General features: G+C 41.5%; 2 protein-coding genes across 2 annotated transcripts; one reads left to right on the plus strand and one right to left on the minus strand.

Moving 5' to 3' along the window:
- The first annotated feature begins 6362 nt into the window (after nucleotides 1-6362).
- On the plus strand, nucleotides 6363-7166 carry LOC149273368 (SERTA domain-containing protein 2-like). The gene has a single exon (XM_089506404.1). It carries the CDS (start codon nucleotides 6363-6365, stop codon nucleotides 7164-7166), a length of 804 nt encoding a protein of 267 aa, XP_089362530.1.
- A 6475-nt stretch (nucleotides 7167-13641) lies between these two features.
- On the minus strand, nucleotides 13642-18952 carry LOC149273369 (uncharacterized protein CLBA1-like). The gene is made up of 5 exons (XM_089506406.1): nucleotides 18605-18952; nucleotides 15344-15492; nucleotides 15080-15203; nucleotides 14508-14615; nucleotides 13642-13791 (listed from the first exon to the last, which is right to left on the minus strand). The coding sequence occupies exons 1-5, from the start codon at nucleotides 18950-18952 to the stop codon at nucleotides 13642-13644; spliced, it is 879 nt and encodes a 292-aa protein (XP_089362532.1).
- Nucleotides 18953-19894: the final 942 nt, after the last annotated feature.

Genomic DNA, 19894 nt, shown 5'->3' on the forward strand with positions numbered 1-19894 from the left:
AAAAAAAAACATTTTATACATTCGTTGTAGAGTGTATTTTTACCCATATGGCTCCTAAGGATCTCTTGTTTTTTTGTGAGCGCAAGTATGTGGGATTTTTTTTTTTTTTTATGTATTTTGCATTTTTTTTTTTTTTTTTTTAACTTCTTTTTCTGTTCAATTTTCTATTGCATTATGTGAGCCCTGTCTGTTTAGAATGCATTTGTTTTATTGAAATATTGAGAAAATAAAGTTCAATATGAAATTTTCTTGGATAAAAAAACCCCAAAAACTTGTGGTATATTAATACAGTGGCACGGTAGCGGGACCAAGTGTTTGGGGAGGGGGATTATGGATTACCCGCGTCCTTACCCCCTGTCTTCTATAATAAACATGCGTCCAAAAGTATGGTGAGAAACAAAAAGCACTAAAAAAACTATGGTGCAGCCAATTGGTGGCAAGAAAGTTCTGACATTTAACTCAATAGGACCGCTTTCTGCAGACAGGGGACTGAGTAGACTTCTACTTCTAGTAGACGACGACCACCGGTAAGCATGCCGCGTGTAGGGATGTGTTCCGTGGATTGGCCAAAGGGGCAAATCCATATTGGGAGGTGAAGGTCAGGGCTGTAGGAAGGGTACCATCAAAAGCTGGTGGATAGTGATGAGGGAGCACTAAAGCAGAGGTCTGAAGTGACAGACCTTGTGCTCCCATAACAGGATGAAAGGTAAGAGCGGGGGAGTATATGTGTATGAGCGGAACTTTGATCACATTTATATTGTTAACACTTCAGAGCTGCAGCATGGTTCCCTGCGTAATTTTCTTTCCAGCTTTGCAGGACAATGATACACATGTAGCCAGACTCCACGCAGCTCCGTTCAACATACCAGACCTTTACAATAAGTGTATTTGTAAGCTTATGTGTGTGTAAAGGCAGTGTATATGTGTGTGTCAATGGGCAAGTGTGTCTAAATTCACTGTGTATCCTTAGGTGTGTGCAAGGGCAGTGTATGTGTATCTGCGTGCTAATGGGTAGGTGTGTGTAAGGGTAGTGTATATGTGGGTCTATGGGCAGGTATGTGTAAGGGCAGTGAATATGTGTGTTTAAGGGCAGGTGTGTACAGGCAGTGTATGTGTATTTGTGTATTTATAGGTAAAGGCAGTGTAAATAAAATAAACTCTGCCAGAACCGATAAACTTCCCCAAAGGGGAGGGAAATCAGGGAGACCCCAACAGGATGTCATGATGGCTGCTTCTTGTTATCTCCCCTCCACCTTGTGTGTATGTAATTCTATATATTGTATCATAATTGTATCATACTATCCGTGTGTGTATATAACAAGGGGCAGCCATTTATATATTTACATATGCACAGTATATATATATCAATTAATATATAATCACATCGGTGATGACACTCAACCTATCGGAGCTAACCTCTCCACTATCTGGACCAGAAAGCCCGATGTCTGACTAGGAGGGCGACCATCATCCTCGCGCAGGCCTTATATAATTATTAACGCTTTTTAGTACTTTTGCGACTTTACAACTCCTGCCCCCCCCCACCCTTACCGGTAACAGCCAACTTTGTTTCTAATCGAATGTATTAAAGCTTCCCGTGTGAGGTGAGTTCGCTGCCAGCGCGTGCCCGCTTCACCCGGCACTATGTGTACTTTGTACCCACGCTCCAGCTGTCCCCGCCGGTATGTTAAACGGGGCACACATTGTACGGTAAACGAGAAATGCCACTAACCGTTGTGCAAGGACTTGGCACCGACAGCCCAGCCAGCGTCGCACGTCACTCAGCCATTCCGCTTCACTATTGGTCCGTCACCAGGCGCAACGTGTCTGTCACCATGTCCCCACCTCCTACGGCCAATAGGAAATGGTTGCTGGGCTGCTCTGCTTGCTACTGACCAATCAGAGGCGACGCACCTGACAAGGGCCGTCAATCAGCTGGGTATCCTTCACGCACTTTCGATGCTGGTGCTGGCAGCTTCTCCCTCGGATGCGAAGGCTTTGGGGCGGCGGGGCGCCCGGTGCAGGCTGCCGTGAGCCGGGCGGCCTGGCGAAGCAACGACACCGCACAATACACAGTGCCGCCCTGTGTGAGGTGAGTAAGTGCCATTAGGTGTGTAACGCCGAGCGGGTAACGTGCTGTCCCGTACCCTGCCTTATAGTCACATATACGCGTCTGTGTTTATAATATACGTTACATAACGGATCCCAATACGTATAGCAAGAGAGATCTAAACGATCTATTGTGGGTGAAGTTTCTCGGTCTAATAAACCGATTCGGTTCTCTGTAACATGTTTATGAAATGATATCCGTGTTCCTCCTAGATTAGTAAACTTTGGGCATCGGTTAGGGTAACCTGGGGCAGCGGATTCTGGTCCTGCCCGGTATGGGGCATCTGTGAGGTGTAGTGTTTTCGGGTGTATTTACTGCCTCATGGAAGGCGATCTGAGTCCGGCACGTAGTCAGCGAAGTTGAAAATGTTTACGTTAAAGTTACGTTTGGGTTTTTGTTTACGAGCAACTATGGAATTTGTTTACATTTTTATAACTAAAGTGTAATAAAGATGAAGTGGGGACTTCCGGTACCCGGTGGGTTAGGTTGTGCTTTCACAACACGCAAACTCTGTTCACGGAGAAGAAGAACATTTGACAGGTGTTTTTATGGCGTCATGGTGAATGAGGTGGCCCTGGCTCCTTAGGGCTGGTGGCCGCCTGTGAGATAGGTGCAGCCGACAGCTGGATAGGAGAGGGTGGGCGCTTTATGTCGGTGGCACAAGCAAGCTGTTTGGGGGGCAAGGTGGCACAGGCAGGCTCTTTGGGGGGGCTGAGTTGGCACTGACAAACTGGTGTGAAAGCTGGCACCGTGGTACATGTTGCTTAGTGGGGTCGGAGGGGGGCAATGTTTGCACCGGGGCCCCTGTGGTTTCTAGTTATGCCCCTGCCATTGACTCACTAGATATTTGCCCGGTGTGCCAGATGGCCAGTCCGGGTCTGTATGGCGAGCTAATGTACAGCTTTACATGTGTATATGTATTAGCGTGGCCACTTGTTTCAGGACACACATGTGCTTATCACACTAGCACATGTAAGGTGTTATCCTGCCGTACGTGGGATGCTTCCTTCCTGTGTGAGTCAATACGAGTGATGTGTGTCCTGTAAGAAAACAGATGATGAGTAGATACAATGTATATATACAGTATCTCACAAAAGTAGTGAGTGTACAGCCTGTATAACAGTGTACACTCAACACACAGCCATTAATGTCTAAACCTTGGCAACAAAAGTGAGTACACCCCTAAGTGGAAGTGTCCAAACTGGGCCCAAAGTGTCATTATTTTTCAGGACTTCCTTAAACCTCTTGGGCATGGAGTTCACCAGAGCGTCACAGGTTGCCACTGGAGTCCTCTTCCACTCCTCCATGACAACATCACGGAGCTGGTGGATGTTACAGACCTTGCGCTCCCCCACCTTCCGTTTGAGGATGCCCCACAGATGCTCAATGTCGGGCAACATGCTTGGCCAGTCCATCACCTTTACCCTCATCTTCTTTAGCAAGGCAGTGGTCATCTTGGAGGTGTGTTTGGGGTCGTTATCATGTTGCAATACTGCCCTGTGGCCCAGTCTCCGAATGGAGGGGATCATGCTCTGCTTTAGTATGTCACAGAACATGTTGGCATTCATGGTTCCCTCAATGGACTGTAGCTCCCCAGTGCCGGCAGCACTCATGCAGGCCCAGTCCGTGACACTCCCACCACCATGCTTGACTGTAGGCAAGACACACTTGTCTTTGTACTCCTCACCTGGTTGCCACCACACACGCTCGACACCATCTGAACCAAATAAGTTTATCTTGGTCTCATCTGAACCACAGTACATGGGTCTAGTAATCCATGCTCTTAGTCTGCTTGTCTTCAGCAAACAGTTTTTGCGGGCTTTCTTGTGCATCATCTTTAGAAGGGGCTTCATTCTGGGACGACAGCCATGCAGACCAATTTGATGCAGTGTGCGGCGTATGGTCTGAGCTCTGACAGGCTGACCCCCCCCCCACCCCTTCAACCTCTGCAGCGATGCTGGCAGCACTCATACATCTATTTCCCAAAGACAACCTCTGGTTATGACGATGAGCACGTGCACTCAACTTCTTTGGTCGACCACGAGGAGGCCTGGTCTGAGTGGAACCTGTTCTGTGAAACCGCTGTATGGTCTTGCCCACCGTGCTGCAGCTCAGTTTCAGGGTCTTGGCAATCTTCTTATAGCCTCGGCCATCTTTATGTAGAGCAACAGTTATATTTTTTCAGATCCTCAGAGAGTTCTTTGCCATGAGGTGCCATGTTGAGCTTCCAGTGACCACTATGAGAGTGATAACACCAAACATCTGCTCACCATTCACACCTGAGACCTTGTAACACTAACAAGTCACATGACACCAGGGAGAAGAAATGGCTAATTGGGCCCAATTTGGACATTTCCACATAGGGGTTTACTCACTTTTGCTGCCAATGTTTGGACATTAATGGCTGTGTGTTGAGTTATTTTGAGGGGACAACAAATTTACAATACAGGCTGTACACTGACTACGTTACATTGTAGCAGAGAGTCATTTCTTCAGTGTTGTCACAAGAAAAGATGTAATAAAATTGTCCTTAAATATTAAATATTATTGCTGGTAGACCTTGAGACCCTTTTATCAGCGGGGGGAGAAACACACAAGTGCCGTGTATTGATGTTCACAAGCTTTACGTTACAATCATTGTGTTGTTCTCGTTTATCTTTTGTTAGTTTTAGTCCCCTGGTTTCCTTTAACATAGAATTGAAGGGTTAGTTGATGGACAGCACTGAGATACACTGCCGTCCAAAGGTTTGGGGTCACTGAGCTGTTATAATTATATTATAATATATATATATATATATATATATATATATATATATATATATAATATCAGGGCTTGACAAATTTGTTGTGAATCTAGGCGCCAGGATTTTTTTAAAACCAACGGTTGGTCAGGAGTGATCTGATCATCATCGGCCCACTTACTAAACCCACAGCATTTGACCTGGAAGCACCCTGGACTTTCAGGTCAGTGCTGTTTTTTTTTGTAATTATTTTTTTGATTTTTTTTTTTTTTTTTTAAACTCTTTCGAAGCTGATGTTCCATTGGAGCACAGCATTGACTGATATTTAGTCCCAAATGTTAACCACTGCAATGCCACGAATGTGTCCTACACAGTTGTGGCATTGAAGGGGTTAACGCTGCACTGTCGCTCTCATGGAGCGATCAGGCAGCAGGGGGGGGGTGTTGGGGCTGGTCTCCACACTAATATCTATATATATATATATATATATATATATATATATTATAATTCCAAATGCATTGTAAGTGGTCGAAAGATTTCAGAAGCATTAAAGGGACCGTCGTCTGATGATTCTTGCCACTGATTGACCGCTTCAAGCAGCCAATCAGTGGCAAAAAAGACCTCCAATGTAAAACCAGAGGTCCCATGCACACGGGGCCTGCAGCATTCTCCGCGGCAGCGCCGGAGCTGACTGGTGGTCATCATACTGTAAACCCTGTTTTTAACAACAGGGTCCGCTCTACTTACCGGTCATGCTATACAATATGTTATATGTTATATGTGATACTCTGCAACACACGGGCCTGTAATTCGCTCCTTAAGGTCTCATTTTATCCTGGCAGCAAATTGAGTATGGAAGTTATTACTAAAGCACACAAAGTACTGTAAGGGTGATCCCCTCCCCCATAACTTCTTGAACTAAGTAGCAGTTTTTTTTTACAAGGATTGTAACCACGAGCCCACCTGGTTTCAATTTGTAAGGAGCTCCAACTATTAATGGTGGATGTTAAGCAGCAAATCCTTCAGAATGTGCATCATGCGATTTCAAAACGTTTAAAATGTCATATTACGGATGTTATAGGGAACCCGTTTAATGTGGTTTCTTTACCCATACGTACATACTAATTCAGCTGCCCTTTTTGAACTGCTGCTGGGGTATTTACAGAAAGGTGTCCAAAAACACATCCTAACTCCAAGCTGCTTTTGATCCGTTTGATCTCTATGGGTGTATTTCTCCCTGGCTCCTAATATTATCAAACTGGCTACCAGGCTTGTCGCTCTGGCTCTTAACTTCTACATACATTTGTCGACTTGTTTCCTAATCTTTGTTAAGCCATTTTTTGATGTATCACAAACATTTAAAATAACAAAATACAGAAGAAGTTGGCGGAGGCTTCCCAGAGCAGGTACCGGTCTTTTGTACCAGTATGTCATATGTTTGTTTGGTACATTGTGGCAATGTGTGTTTAATCCACGCTTAACGGGTTGACTTCCGTTCTCATTCCAGACCCATGCTTGGTAGAGGACTTAAACGCAAGTTTAATGATTGTGCAACCATGACCGATTTCTCTAGTGCCTGTGACTGCAACCGAAACAACATGCCATACAGTCATCAAAGGCAACTGGTGCTAAACATGTGCCTCAATAAGCTACAAAGCTACAAGATGTTAGTGGAACCCAACCTTCACCGATCTGTTCTCATAGCCAATACAGTGCGACAAATTCAGGAAGAAACCAGGCAAGAAGCTAACCAGCTGCCAGGGACCATATGCAATGACGTTGCCTCCAACAATATTATATACGCAGGAAACGAACCCTTAGAGAACACCGTAAACTTGCCTTGTGGAACCAACACAGATTTTTTCAGAGACGCCTGGGGTTTAGAGAGCCCCGCCGAAAGTTTGATGGAAATCACGGACGACGATGTGTCCTCAGCCATTTCATCTATTCTCAAGGATCTAGACTTCATGGAGGACACGAGCCCGTCTCAGAGCCCAGACGCTGTTACCGACGATCACCCCAACCCTCTCGAAAACCCAAACAAAGCAGGCGACAAGCAGGATCTGACAGGAGTGGAATGTGCGTTTGGTTCCTTCGAGATCACAAGCTCCACAAGCTACTTAAAAGACTTGTCGGTCGACGACATTTTCGATGACATAGACACCTCTATGTACGATTCTGACTTCAGCTTCTCGTCGTTTTTTGCGAGAACTCAGCCCGCGTCTGAAGAGACCGTCAAGCTGTTGGCTTCCTGCAATTCTCAATCAGCCAATAATTTACAGCCCTGCCGAACAGACTTTATTTTTTTTTTTTAATACAGTCATTACAGTGTTTTTTTTTAATTATTATTTATTTTTTATTCTTACACTGTTTGGCAAGCAAACAAATCGACAAACTCACTAACAGCCAAGGTTAGAGGCATATTTTACAAGAGACGCAACTTTTGGCTTCGCATTTGGATACCCTTAATGCTGTAGATTTGCCAACTTCCTACCTAAAGATTTGTGCAGCGACGTACATATCCTTGCAAAATGGGAATTGGAACAAAAAAAAGTTCAGCGTTTTCAAAGAAAAAAAAAATCAATAAATATTTTTGTATCGATTACAGTCTTTGTAAGTTTCCTGGTCACATCTTGTATATAGCGGACGCTACCTCTTTAAGACCAAGTGCTAAACATGTTTCTCGTGCCGTATGTGTCTCATGTTTCTTTTTTCGTTTGATTATTGTTGGTAGGCAAGTGTTTCAGAAATGGATATTGCAGGTTAGTGATTGCAGTTAGGTTTTTTTATATATATATAATGTTTCAGCGTTATTTTTGGGCTGTATTCACCAACCTGCCATGGAGTTTGCTGGAGAGTTTACCATTTAACGCCATCGTATCTAAGCATTCTGTGCTGGGATGGCGGAAATATCTTTGAACAAATGACCTCTTAGCAGCAGGAAGAGATTGTAATGAATTTACGGTCTACACTAACGTTCAAATGTTTGGGGTCACTCAGCTGTTTTCAAGGAAAACAAGGAAATTTCTGGCTGTAACATACCGTATTTGCTTGATTATAAGACGACCCTGATTATAAGACGACCCCCCAAAATCTAAATATTAATTAAGAAAAAAACAAAAAGCCTGAATATAAGACTACCCTATAGGAAAAAAAGTTTTACTAGTAAATATTAATTAATGTAAACAATTTTTTCATATTTAATAAAAGCTATGATTGAGAAAAATATATTTTTTTAAAATATATTTATTTCCTTTTATTTGCCAACCTGCCCCCCCCAGTTATGCACATCTGCCCCCAGGGTTGCCACTCTGCCCCCAGAAATGCCTTATACCCCCTATTTGCCAGTCTGCCCCATGATGTGCCTTTTAACCCTCTATATGCCACTCTGCCCCCAGAAATGTCTTATACCCTCCTATATGCCACTCTGCCCCATGATATGACTTTTAAGCCCCTATATGCCAGAGTGGCATATAGGGGGTTAAAAGGCATATCATGGGGCAGAGTGGCAAATAGGGGTTAAAAGGCATTTCTGGAGGTGTATATATATATAACTGCTAACAGCAATCACACTCCTATCAAGCCAAGGCAGCCAGTCCATGCTGGAACCTGGGGATGATAGGAGTGTGAGTACAGCCTCCCTATGCCATGCTACCACCACCACCCCCCTTACACATCCATGCTATCACACACTCATTCACAAACATTTAAATACTCATTCATTCCATTTATCACACATACTTGCTCACCACCCCCTTACCTGAACTGCAGATCTCTCACTCTAAGACTTCTGCAGGGGCCCGGCTGTGCGAGCAACTTCTCTGGCCCCGCCCCCAGAGGAAGGAGGGGGGAGGCAGAGTTAAGTGAGGACTCTGCTAGCTTCCTGTTCTTCTGCCGCTGGTAGAAGGGAAGCTGCTCGCGACCAAAGCACCGGTAAGCAGCCTGGCCCCAGCGGAGGTCTGATTAGAAGACGACCTCGATTAGAAGACAAGGGGTATTTTTCAGAGCATTTGCTCTGAAAAAAACCTTGTCTTATAATCAAGCAAATACGGTAATTGCAAAAGGGTTTTCTAATCAATTAACCTTTTAAACTTGGATCAGAGAACACAACATGCCATTGGAACACAGGAGTGATGGGAGTGATAAAGGTCCATTGGAACACAGGAGTGATGGGAGTGATAAAGGGTCATTGGAACCCAGGAGTGATGGGAGTGATAAAGGGCCATTGGAACACAGGAGTGATGGGAGTGATAAAGGGCCATTGGAACACAGGAGTGATGGGAGCGATAAAGGGCCATTGGAACACAGGAGTGATAAAGGGTCATTGGAACCCAGGAGTGATGGGAGTGATAAAGGGCCATTGGAACACAGGAGTGATAAAGGGCCTCTGTACGCCTATGAAGAGATTCCATTAAAAATCAGCCTTTTCCAGCCACAATAGTCATCGTTAACCCCGTCTGCGCTGGATTTCTGATTCATTTCATGTTATTTTAATGGACAAAACTTGCTATTCTTTCAAAAACAAGGAAATGTCTAAGTGACCCCAAACTTTTGAACGGTAGCATAAACTCCCACCTTGCGGTACCACATTTGATGTTACTGTTTCTTGCATCTAGTTTCATACACAAATCTTTCCAAATTGTCAAATGTCATTGGAAATTGTAAAAATACTTTTTAACTTAAAAGAAAAAAAATTACAAAATGCTCCAACAAGCTCCCCGGTTAGTGAATACATCCCTTCGTTATATTTCTCGTTATTTAGCCTTTTGTAATATTTTGAAGACTCCGATTTCACGTAATCACGTTTTCTCTCCATGAAAGGTAACATTTCATGCCTTTTTTTCTACCTCAGAAATCAGTTTTTGGTTTGTTAGTTTTTAGTTGTTTTTTTTTTGTCAAACTCACAATTAACTTCAAAAAAGTATGTTTTCTTCAATGTCTCTGTTTTAAACGTGATGATTTAATTCGCTTTCTTGAATGCTAGAGGAACGATGTATACATCTGATCACACTTTTGCACGCAAGCGGTTCATACGGACGTTTAATGATCTATGCATAGGTTTGAAACTCCAGTGCGCTGTAAGAATAATGTAAATACTGCACCTTTTCTAACGTCCTAAATCCATATTTCTTATCAGAAAACGTTGCTAGAGAGTAAAAACCCACCCTATTAAGAGGGAAAGGTTCATTTAGGTTTTTTTCTCACCTGTGTTGTGCTTGTCGGTCATCAAATTTTGCTTCTATCGCTTTCCTTTTCAATCATTTCTTGAATGTTGGGGGTCAATAAGTAACGAAATACCTTTTTTTAATCACCAACTTTGTTGAAGTGGGGGTCTCGGTCTGCTGCTGCTCCTTATCTGTGACTAATATGCATTCCAAAATGGGGGGGGGGGGGGGGCAGCACTTACCTGAACTAGAAGCTGCAGCCCTGCTGTTGCTGAAGCTACCCTCTTCCGTGTTCCCATAATTCTTGCTAATCAGTGGCAGGAAAGTGCTCTTAATGGAATCAATGGGATTGCTTTCCGCTCGTGCTCCTGGGTATCTGAACAGACCCCGGCCGCAGCATTCTCTTGCACGGCAGACCAGAACGTGCCAGTCGCCCTGTATTAGCAAAGAAATGTCCCGTTCTGTGAATTCTGCCTTTCGGTTCCTGTAACGAAAAACGTTCCTCTTTGTGAATTTTGTATTATCGGCTCCTGTAACGGATGATGGCACTGTGTAATTACCATGCTCACTACTTCGTCAGTCTCCCTTCCGTTGTGGCATAGAAGAAAGCAAAAAAAACAAACCGTACATTTGGACGATTTTCTCAATCTGAATTTAAGAATTCCGATGATTTTTCTATGGTTAGAGAAGCTATGCCATGGGAACGTCTTATGACTTCTTATTTTTATATTATGCTGTGTTACATTTGTCTAAAGGTTGGGCAGAGCGGTGGGTCCCTGCTTATCGTTTATTTAAGACCCTCAAAGCATATTATTAACCCCACAGGAGCATGGAGCGCTACAATACATTGGCAAGGCCTTTATTCCTTTATTTGAGATAAATACCATTAATATTTACAGAGATGGGGAAAAAGGGCACATTGGATGGGCTAATAAGTGGCTTTTTTTACTCGATGTCTGTGAAGTCCTTATATGAACTTTCAGGCATACAGAAACCTCACATACTCTCTGCTATATCTGTACGTGTGACATTTACCATCGATATCCAAGCGTAGTTTGCCCCATGGGCCGATCTTTCTCATTCAGAATTTTTTTATAATTTTTGGGAAGTCTGGCATCTTTATTCAGACCGTGTCCATTAATAATAACGGTCCGATCGCTTTCTGGAGTCAGAGAGAGAACACAATGCAGAGATGTCGGACGTAGAAGGTGCGCCCCCCCCCCCGTATGAAATGACTAGCGCGGGTATAGAACACAGAGACCACGTATAGTAAAGATCGAAATTCTCTATTGTCATTTCAACACATTATGCGATAATTCCATAGCTTTTTGGTACCGCAGTAGACGGTTTTCTGATCCATTGGCCATCAAATGACTTGCAGGTCTTGACAAAGTTTTGTACGAAAAGTCCAACCCAAAATGTCACTATTTTATACTTATCAGCCATTACCTGCCATGTTATCTTAGCATGTGCTGTACATATATGTCAAAAGCTTCTGGTTAACAGTTTGGGTAGCGGTACCTTCACGCACTTTTAAGCATTAGCGAGAATCTGTCCGCAAACTAACTTTTTTTGTTCTTTAGGTTAATCACAATATTTATTTTTCTTCTTGTGCATATCCACGTACTTGTGTGTAAATTGTTAACGGAATAGAATATTGTTCGTTTTCATCACCGTGTATTTCAAATCATTCGGTTCGCTTCACTTTAAAGGGTAAATGCTTTTAAAACCTGGGCTAAATTTGCGCTGATTTGTAACAGCAAAAAAAAAAATATGTTGTTTGGGTTATGCCAATAATTTGTAAATCAGGGGTTTCCTATGGAAATGTGCTGCTAAGGAAAGATTTGCAACAGATTGTTGATGACTGTTAATTCAAATAAAGTTATACGATTCAAGTTTCCCAGTGTGTTGCATTTCGTTGGACATATGATCGTGAAGTTGTGTCGTTTAGTATTTAATTTATGAGCTCACTTCTTGCTGTTTCTATACACATTATCGGGGCTTTTAGGGCTGTAGAACCCAGTAATACCCTCATACCCAGCAAACATTCTAAACTCCGATGAAAGAGAGACAGAGGGACGTTTGGGTTCTTTTATGCCTCTATACATGTTGCCCAAGCAAGGAAGATTTAAGTTACTATACTGTTTTATATTTAATATATTTAGTTGTAAGATTCCGTTACATTTCCCAGCATTATCTAGATCCTCCCCCCCCCCCAATTAATAATGCTTTGTCTCATGTATGTTTTACATATGTTTCCCTGCTTATAGTTTATTTGCATTTTGGACGTTGTGTAGGTAACCTTGACATGAACGCGATTCATCCGGGAGTCCTATGACATTATTACTTAGCATCTCTGGCGAAGAACCCCACAGCAGCTTCAAGCGTCTCGGTTTCAGCGGACTTTAAACATTTCCTGGTTAGTTTATTAGTTCTTGGTATTTTGCGCACGTGACGTATTGCTTCTGCTATTCAGTAAACTCAGCCGTGGAAATATGGAGTAGAAAAGGTCGGATGCTTGCTATCTTATCTCGTCAAGTGTTCTCGGTAAAGGGCATCACATACCTTCCTCCTGGTCTTTAATTGGGCACCAACTAAGTACCCAGCTAAAGATTTGATGCATGTGTCGAGATAAATCCATAAAACAGGCTGTATCTCTAAAAAAAAAAAATTGCAGTTTGGATTAAACAGAACGCAACGTATGAATGTAGAGAGAGAAATATGGAGGACACACTTGAGGCTCACGTCTGTGCTCCGGATTTCTCCGGCAAGCGCGGTTGGAGCCCCACCACGTACTCCAGGTGTGAATGAGATAGTGACAGTGTGATAGAGAATGTACGCAAAATTATTATTATTTTTTTTTTTTATCTCCAATCTTCTCGATCGTTTTGAGTGAATTCTCATTTAGAACCATAGGCTAAACGGGCGCCTCGCATACTTTAAGCACTTAAACCAGAAGTATTTCGTACAGAAACAGACCCTGTCGTGGTTCTGAAATATTAAGTATTAGAACATCCACAATGTAATTAGGAACACTTATTTAAATAATCATTTTTAATTCAGATGTATGGAGAATTAAGACATTTTTGTGAAATACACTGGTTTAGGAATCTCCGTAAACTCTCAATAAGTGCGGGTTTTCAGAAATGTCATTCTTGACCAACTTCTCGTTTGACAACTATTCAACAGTTTGAATATTTAGTCCGGCGTCTGAATGTTATTCCCACCGGTGTAGTACAAAAAAAAAAAATCACGTTGTGTTACTTTCATTTCTTGGTGGCGGATCTGTCCCAATAACAAAATAAGTTCTTTGGCTCGCCAAAAAAATTACAGATTTAGCCTCGACGTCCAAAACGGTGTAATAGATCCGGATAAAAGAGGTCCTGGTGATCCAGTTCAACTCGCAATTTTTTACTTCTGAAGTGTGTGTTTAAGTAGAACCACGTTTTTAATGGTAGTCCGTAAGATCACGTCCAATGTGTTTTTGCAGCCCCACAACAATACAGCATTCATATTTTTGATGGGAAGCACCAGAGGTGTATAGTGCAATAAGTTAAATACATAGATAAAATTTATAAACACAACTAGTCTTTTCTTTAAATAACGCTGGTTATACCATAAATATCTAAAAATTAAGCCGTAAAAGATTTGTGTTGAAAAAACTTTTCTTCCCGTTAAACGTGAGAAAAGGCAGAGTGACATCGGCAGGTGACTTCTTCAAAAAGAGTTCATATGAAAATATGTGGCCGTGCTTGGAACCTGGGGCCACGTGCAGCTGTAACAAAAAAGCAAAAATAAAAAATTGGTCACATTTTAAAATCTGTGGGATTTCCCACCCACTATTTTGTTTAAAGAAACAAAAAACAAAACATAATTTTTGTTCATAGAGTCTAGTTTAGATTTTGCCTCTTATGTTATAGAACTATATATGGGGCAATTGGGCATACCTAATATTTTGCACCTGGGGCAGATCCTATATTTGGCACCCTACCCATCGGCCCCTTGCCCCCCTGCTAACTCACAAGCACACTGGCACAGAATTAGACACTCACACATGCGCACACACACGCTTATACATACATATATAATCATGCATACACACATACATAACCATACATATACACACATTGATTCACATCCATGCCTACGTACACAAACACACATTCATGCTTACACACAAACACTTACCCATACACATCCGTGCTCACACATTTACCTATACACATCCATACTCACACACAAACACTTGAATGACACATGGGGCGGACCCCCCCCCCCCCCAAGTACGCCACTGAAGTACAGTCCCCATTATGCTCATCCAAGATCCTACAATGGAAGAAAAGTTCTGTGTCTAGATGATGATAGGAAATGTATTTCCACAGAAACTGAAGACGTTCCATTCCATACTTCTAGTGTGTGTGTGAGGATGATCTCATGGGAACAAGGTAAGAGAATCTCTTGATTTTTATAGCAACACCAATGAAACCTTACCTTCGTCTGTATAAGTGCTTTACTTCCAGGGGGGCTAAGAGTTCCATCCCCATTAAACATTTCACTACAGGTAAAATCATCCAAAGGTCGTTCTTCATCTTCTAAGGACTGGAGAAATAAATGAATGAATAACTAGCGTGTGAATAATGTTAACACTGTGACAATACTATATTATATATATAAATGTACACACAAGAACTGATCTAGTAGAGTTACCCAACGCATATTGTTACAAGCAGATGTATTCTTGGGAAACAGTCTTTTAGGATTGCGTAAAGCAAAAATCACGCCACGTGGATCTGTCTAACAATACAGATTATCTCTTATGCCTGCCGATTTAATGGCAGATAAAACATAAACATAAAAAAGTAAGATCTCCCAACAAACTTACATCTGGAAGCTCTTCCTACTTTCCCACTTAAAGCTCCAGTAAGCCACAAATACAAGCCCGTGACCTTAGTCCGTAGATCCAGTTTGTGTTTAAAAAGTTATTTTTCCCTTCCTGCTCATATTAACTCTTTACAAAACGGTAGCAAACGATTACAATATGTCAACAAACTGATAAAAATTACTTTCTCTGAGCAATCAACTTGAAGAAGATCCAAAAGATTCTTGCAACCATGAGAATTCTTCCAGTCGTAAGCCGGTTTAGCAGCGGAGATATTGTCAACCTGGTCTAAGCCGATGCAACCGGGCCTACACAAACCATACATAATGGATTACTTAAACATTTGCACTCACCACTCCCAATGAGCTTTAGGGCAATTGGGTACAAGAAACGGTACAGTCCTTACACATGACTTTGATTTATGTTATTAAAGAAAATGTGTAGTTACCATAACCGGGTCTTTATTGATTCACTATCACATCTTTCTTCAGGTGATGGCACCAGAAGTTGGTGTAAACTTTTCACATCCTCTTTGCAGTGGCTCACAGGTGCGTCTGGAAAGCTATCCCTTAAAATGTTCTTGAAGACTTCTGTGTCCTGCAATAACACGAAGAATTGTGAGTAACTCAATGCCGGATGTAGCTAAAAATATTTGAAATTACTCGTCAGGGTTTTGTTGGTTGAATGTAAGAAGGTTTGCCTGACCTCTCAAATGCTCTTTTCCTGCAGGCTCTTATTAGTTGTGGTGGTCAGGTGTCCACATACTTATATCCAGCGATAAGGGAGCACCAAGCCCATGGATGTGATATTAATCAGAGACACAGGTACGAAAATTTTTATACAGTAAAAATTTCCAATGTTCTGCTCAAACAAAAGTCAGCTAATAACTTACATACATACAAAAGATTGCGTTTGCTATCACAACAGCAGCTAATGATTACCCATTCTTCGGCCGGTGGGATGGAGAGTAGAAGCGACTTGTCGACCTTTCCCAGAGTTGTTTCCTTCAATGTAAGGGTTTTCCAAACCCTGATCTTCCTGCTTAAAAATGTATCTTATTTGGCTTGACTAATTTTGGGGCTAAATTTTTTTTATTTTTTTTTTTACACCGGCTCTTCTTGTTCTGCTAGTTTCTCCTCTCCCGTTTTAGTAGTAGTGTTTACTTGTACATTTGTAGACCAGGTCCAGCTTTCTAAAGCAGCGGCCCAGACGATGCTAAATCATAAATCTAATAACCCTTATCTGTGTCCATCCAAATGATGGCTGATGAAGAGGATGATGGATATTATTGTTCATCAACTGACTTTTAAATACAAAGTGGAACCAAGCGTTACACTCATTTTAAAAACACATGAAAACAATGCAGCCGCGTGACCTTCCTGCCTCTTATAGTCAGAGACTTCTGTCAGTCAGCCCTGAGAAGTTCCCAAATATGTTTATATGACTATAAAGAGAAAAAGTTAATAAAATAGTTTTGTTTTTGCTGTATCGGGGTACTTGAACATGCTAATTATATTATGGATTGGACGTTAAATAGTTTAAATTATTTGGTCAAGATCAGCGATCAAAAGGAGTTATCATAGTCAAAATATGATGTGGTTTGTTTGCCAACTCATTGGCAACCGTCCCTCTGAAGTGATGCCAATGAGTTGGTAAATAAACGGCATAATATTTTGATTATGATACGGATATGATATATGTAGACATATAATGGCTACACGTTTATTACTTTTCACGTTATTTGAATCAAAATGTTTCTTTTTTTTTTGTCACACTGTGGATCTACCGTGAGCCATAGCAAGCATTACGAAGCCTCTGTACCCAGCATATAGGAGCAGTAGAGTCCAATGGGTTCAGTGGTGGACAATTCACCTCCTGCAAGCGACAATGAATTTAACAAGCTTCTGTTTCTACATTATTTTAATACAGGCTATCGCCTTCTACTACAGACACCAACGTTTCTTGGAGCCATATGCCACTGTTGCCCTAGAACAGGCGCTTTGCCTACACAAAGATGCCCACTTTCGATGCCGAAGGCAAAATACCAATCCCAAATCTACTGATAATTTATGCTCGCCCTAAAAGGTAAGCAATAGATTTATTAAACGAATGAATGAATAATTAAAATGCAATATTAACCTCAGATTGTTTGAGATTAACACAATTACCATCACGTTGGTCACTCTTATGTTATGTTAATCAGAAGTGCTGCTGCAAGTCAATATACGTAGAACAGCTCATCATGTAGGAAGCAACAAACTCCAATAAGTATACACAATGGAAAGACGTAGAATAATTATGGTGGCTTATAGCGTCTGACGATGTGCAAGCCTATTACTAAAGCTATTTACTATTTAAAGGTCACATACTTTGCATGGTTTGCATTCGTTGACGGTGTTTCATGATATTCAGTGGATGTAGAGGGCTAGTGATAAAGGAGATGGAAATAAGTGGAAAGATTGATGATCTGGTTCACAACTGAAGCCCACAAAAGCTTTGGTGATGTACATGTGTGTGTGTGTGTGTGTGTGTATGTATGTATGTATGTATATATATATGTATGTATGTATATATGTATGTATGTATATATATATGTATGTATATATATATATATATATATATATATATATATATATATATATATATGCAAGAAACTAAAAGATTTATGGAGCACATTAAAAAGAGAAGCCACTGAATACTTTAATCGAAAAATGTTTACACCTCTCAATCTGCTAGGTAAATAAAATTGAGATAAGTCCTGGAGGAGAACTGAGGCATAGAACAAACTGGGCGTACGTAAAAGAATGCAAAAAATGTTGATTACAGAGAGCAGGAATTCTTAAACAGACTTAAAAAAAAAAAAATGGACTCTTAGTCGGTGTAATAACTGCATGCTTCGTCAAAGGAAAAAAAAACATGAACCGAAACTTAGGGGAAATAAACAGAACAAGCATGTAAAATCAAGAATTGGGTTGACTCATGAGGTGCGTCCCATATGAAAAAAGTCAAATAAATAATTAAATGTAAAAAAATTATGGCCTTTATGGGGGAGGGAATTTACCAGGGTCTTTTGTTTCATCGCCCCTCGATTTTTAATCCTGAGTTCTAATTGGGGGGGAAACCACCATAGAGATCGGTGGAATGTCCCCGCTCATTGCATCACCTGTAGAACTTTCCCCCCTAAAACGGCCCATAAACTTGCCCGAGGTATGATTTATACGTGTAAACATTTCGATGAATGATTAAACCACTTTCCCGACTGTACTGTTGGCAAGTTTCCTTTAGCAGTTCGTTTACAGATGCATGCGGATCTAGAAAGGGCGTCAAATTAGCTTTTGGCTCAGTGACGCTTAAAATACCCCCCCAGCTGCTGAAATTAGGTTTTTGATTTATTTATTTATTTATTTACCATAATACCATCTGTCTGATATCTTAGAGAAAAGAACGATTAGTATAGAGGCAACGGAAGGGGATATATTGTTACATTAAATGTTGCGTAGGGCTCGAGTTACAGAGAAAGTGGGGCAGTGGCAGAGAGTCTAAGCGATAAAGCGCATAAGAAGATAATACGGCGGAATATAGACACCATATGGCCCTGTGGTCTCTGTGGAGTACGTCTTTCAGGGCTCTCACGCCAGAGGAGCCGGAGGTCTCAACAGGTCGCCTGTTGAAGAACTGGATGTGAAAATTGAGCGAATGAAGTACGTACCCCTTCTGGTAGCAGAAAAGACTCCCGTCCTGTTTGCTCAGACAAGCCATCTCCATTGGAAGGAGCCGAGAGATGTCCATTTGTAATGGGAGAGTCCTGCTGTGATGGCCCAGCTTGCACATCATCGGAGTAATAAAAATCTTCAGATTGTGGGTTGAGTTCACTAAAACTTTCAAAATCGCCCCATGTGCTGGGAACTTCGGGACGGTCGTGGTTGTGCTCCTGATGCAGAACTTTGGGTTCCACTGGGTCGCTCTGCAAACAGATCTCGTTCATGGCGGACAATGCAGAACCTGGAGCTTTGGAGTACTCTGGGTCACTAATACTAGCAACCTGCTCATCCTTCATTCTCTCTCATGGGTGAGCATATAATAAGATATTTAGTGAAAACGTCTGGCCAGCTTCAACATATAATGTGACAAGCACCTTGGAGCATTCCTCAAAAGTCGGTCTCAGAGGCCAATCAGATTTTAGTCTACAAAGAAAAAAAAATATTAAAGAATTTTATACTTTCCTAGCTAAACGAGCATATTAATACAGCATGCCCCAAAATGTCTCCCACCCCCCGTCTCTCCCTCTCATCCAGCTCTAAGACTGGAAGCATTTTTAGAAACATTATTCAAAGTTTTGTTAAAGGTCCAACCATTCCAAGAAATGCTTATTTACTCATCTACATTTTTTTTCCTTCACTCCGATTTTTTGCTGGGAACACTAAATTGTCAGGTGACACAAAGGCTGGCACTGATAGGTCGTTTCTACAAAAACTGGAAATGCTTCTTAAAAAAGTTTCTCTGCTGTTCTTCCAGTCATTAACATGAACTTACTTTCAGGCGATGGTTATATTAATGTATCCATGAATAGAAACTGTTTGATACGAAAGCTTCTGAAATACAACTTGAATGTAGAAGGTATTCATGAAAGCTGGCGCCAGGGGAGGAAAAAAATCCAGAATGACACAAACCGTAAAAAATGAGGCTGACAGAAGACGGGGATTTAGCAACTTTGTAGCCATGGAAACACCAGAAGCTTACTCAACCTTCTTTTCATATGATTAGCATGAGGACTTAGGGAAATAAACAAGAAGTTACACCATAACCATTTCCTTCCTTCACAGCATTAAAGGAGAAAACATATCTAACCTCAAGTTTTATCTGAAATAATTGTTTATTTTATCTGATTGTTACCCAAAACGTGTTTATTCGGTAAGTTTCAGAGCATCATACCAATCAGCGGATGAATTATTGCCACAGGAGAACCAGGAGCAGCGGCCATAACTAATAAACGTTTTTA

Source organism: Sceloporus occidentalis, unplaced genomic scaffold, assembly GCF_023333645.1.
Source record: "Sceloporus occidentalis isolate IW3139 unplaced genomic scaffold, rSceOcc1.0.p SCAF_383, whole genome shotgun sequence".
Lineage (NCBI taxonomy): Eukaryota > Metazoa > Chordata > Lepidosauria > Squamata > Phrynosomatidae > Sceloporus > Sceloporus occidentalis.

Coding starts and splice junctions, on each gene's coding strand:
- LOC149273369 (XM_089506406.1), bottom strand. CDS start 18,952: ATGAAGGATGAGCAGGTTGCTAGTATTAGTGACCCAGAGTACTCCAAA. Junction 14,616..15,079: donor AAGTTGATTGCTCAGAGAAA/GTAATTTTTATC, acceptor TTATTTCTCCAG/TCCTTAGAAGATGAAGAACG. Junction 13,792..14,507: donor AAGCACTTATACAGACGAAG/GTAAGGTTTCAT, acceptor TTTTTGTTACAG/CTGCACGTGGCCCCAGGTTC.
- LOC149273368 (XM_089506404.1), top strand. CDS start 6,363: ATGCTTGGTAGAGGACTTAAACGCAAGTTTAATGATTGTGCAACCATG.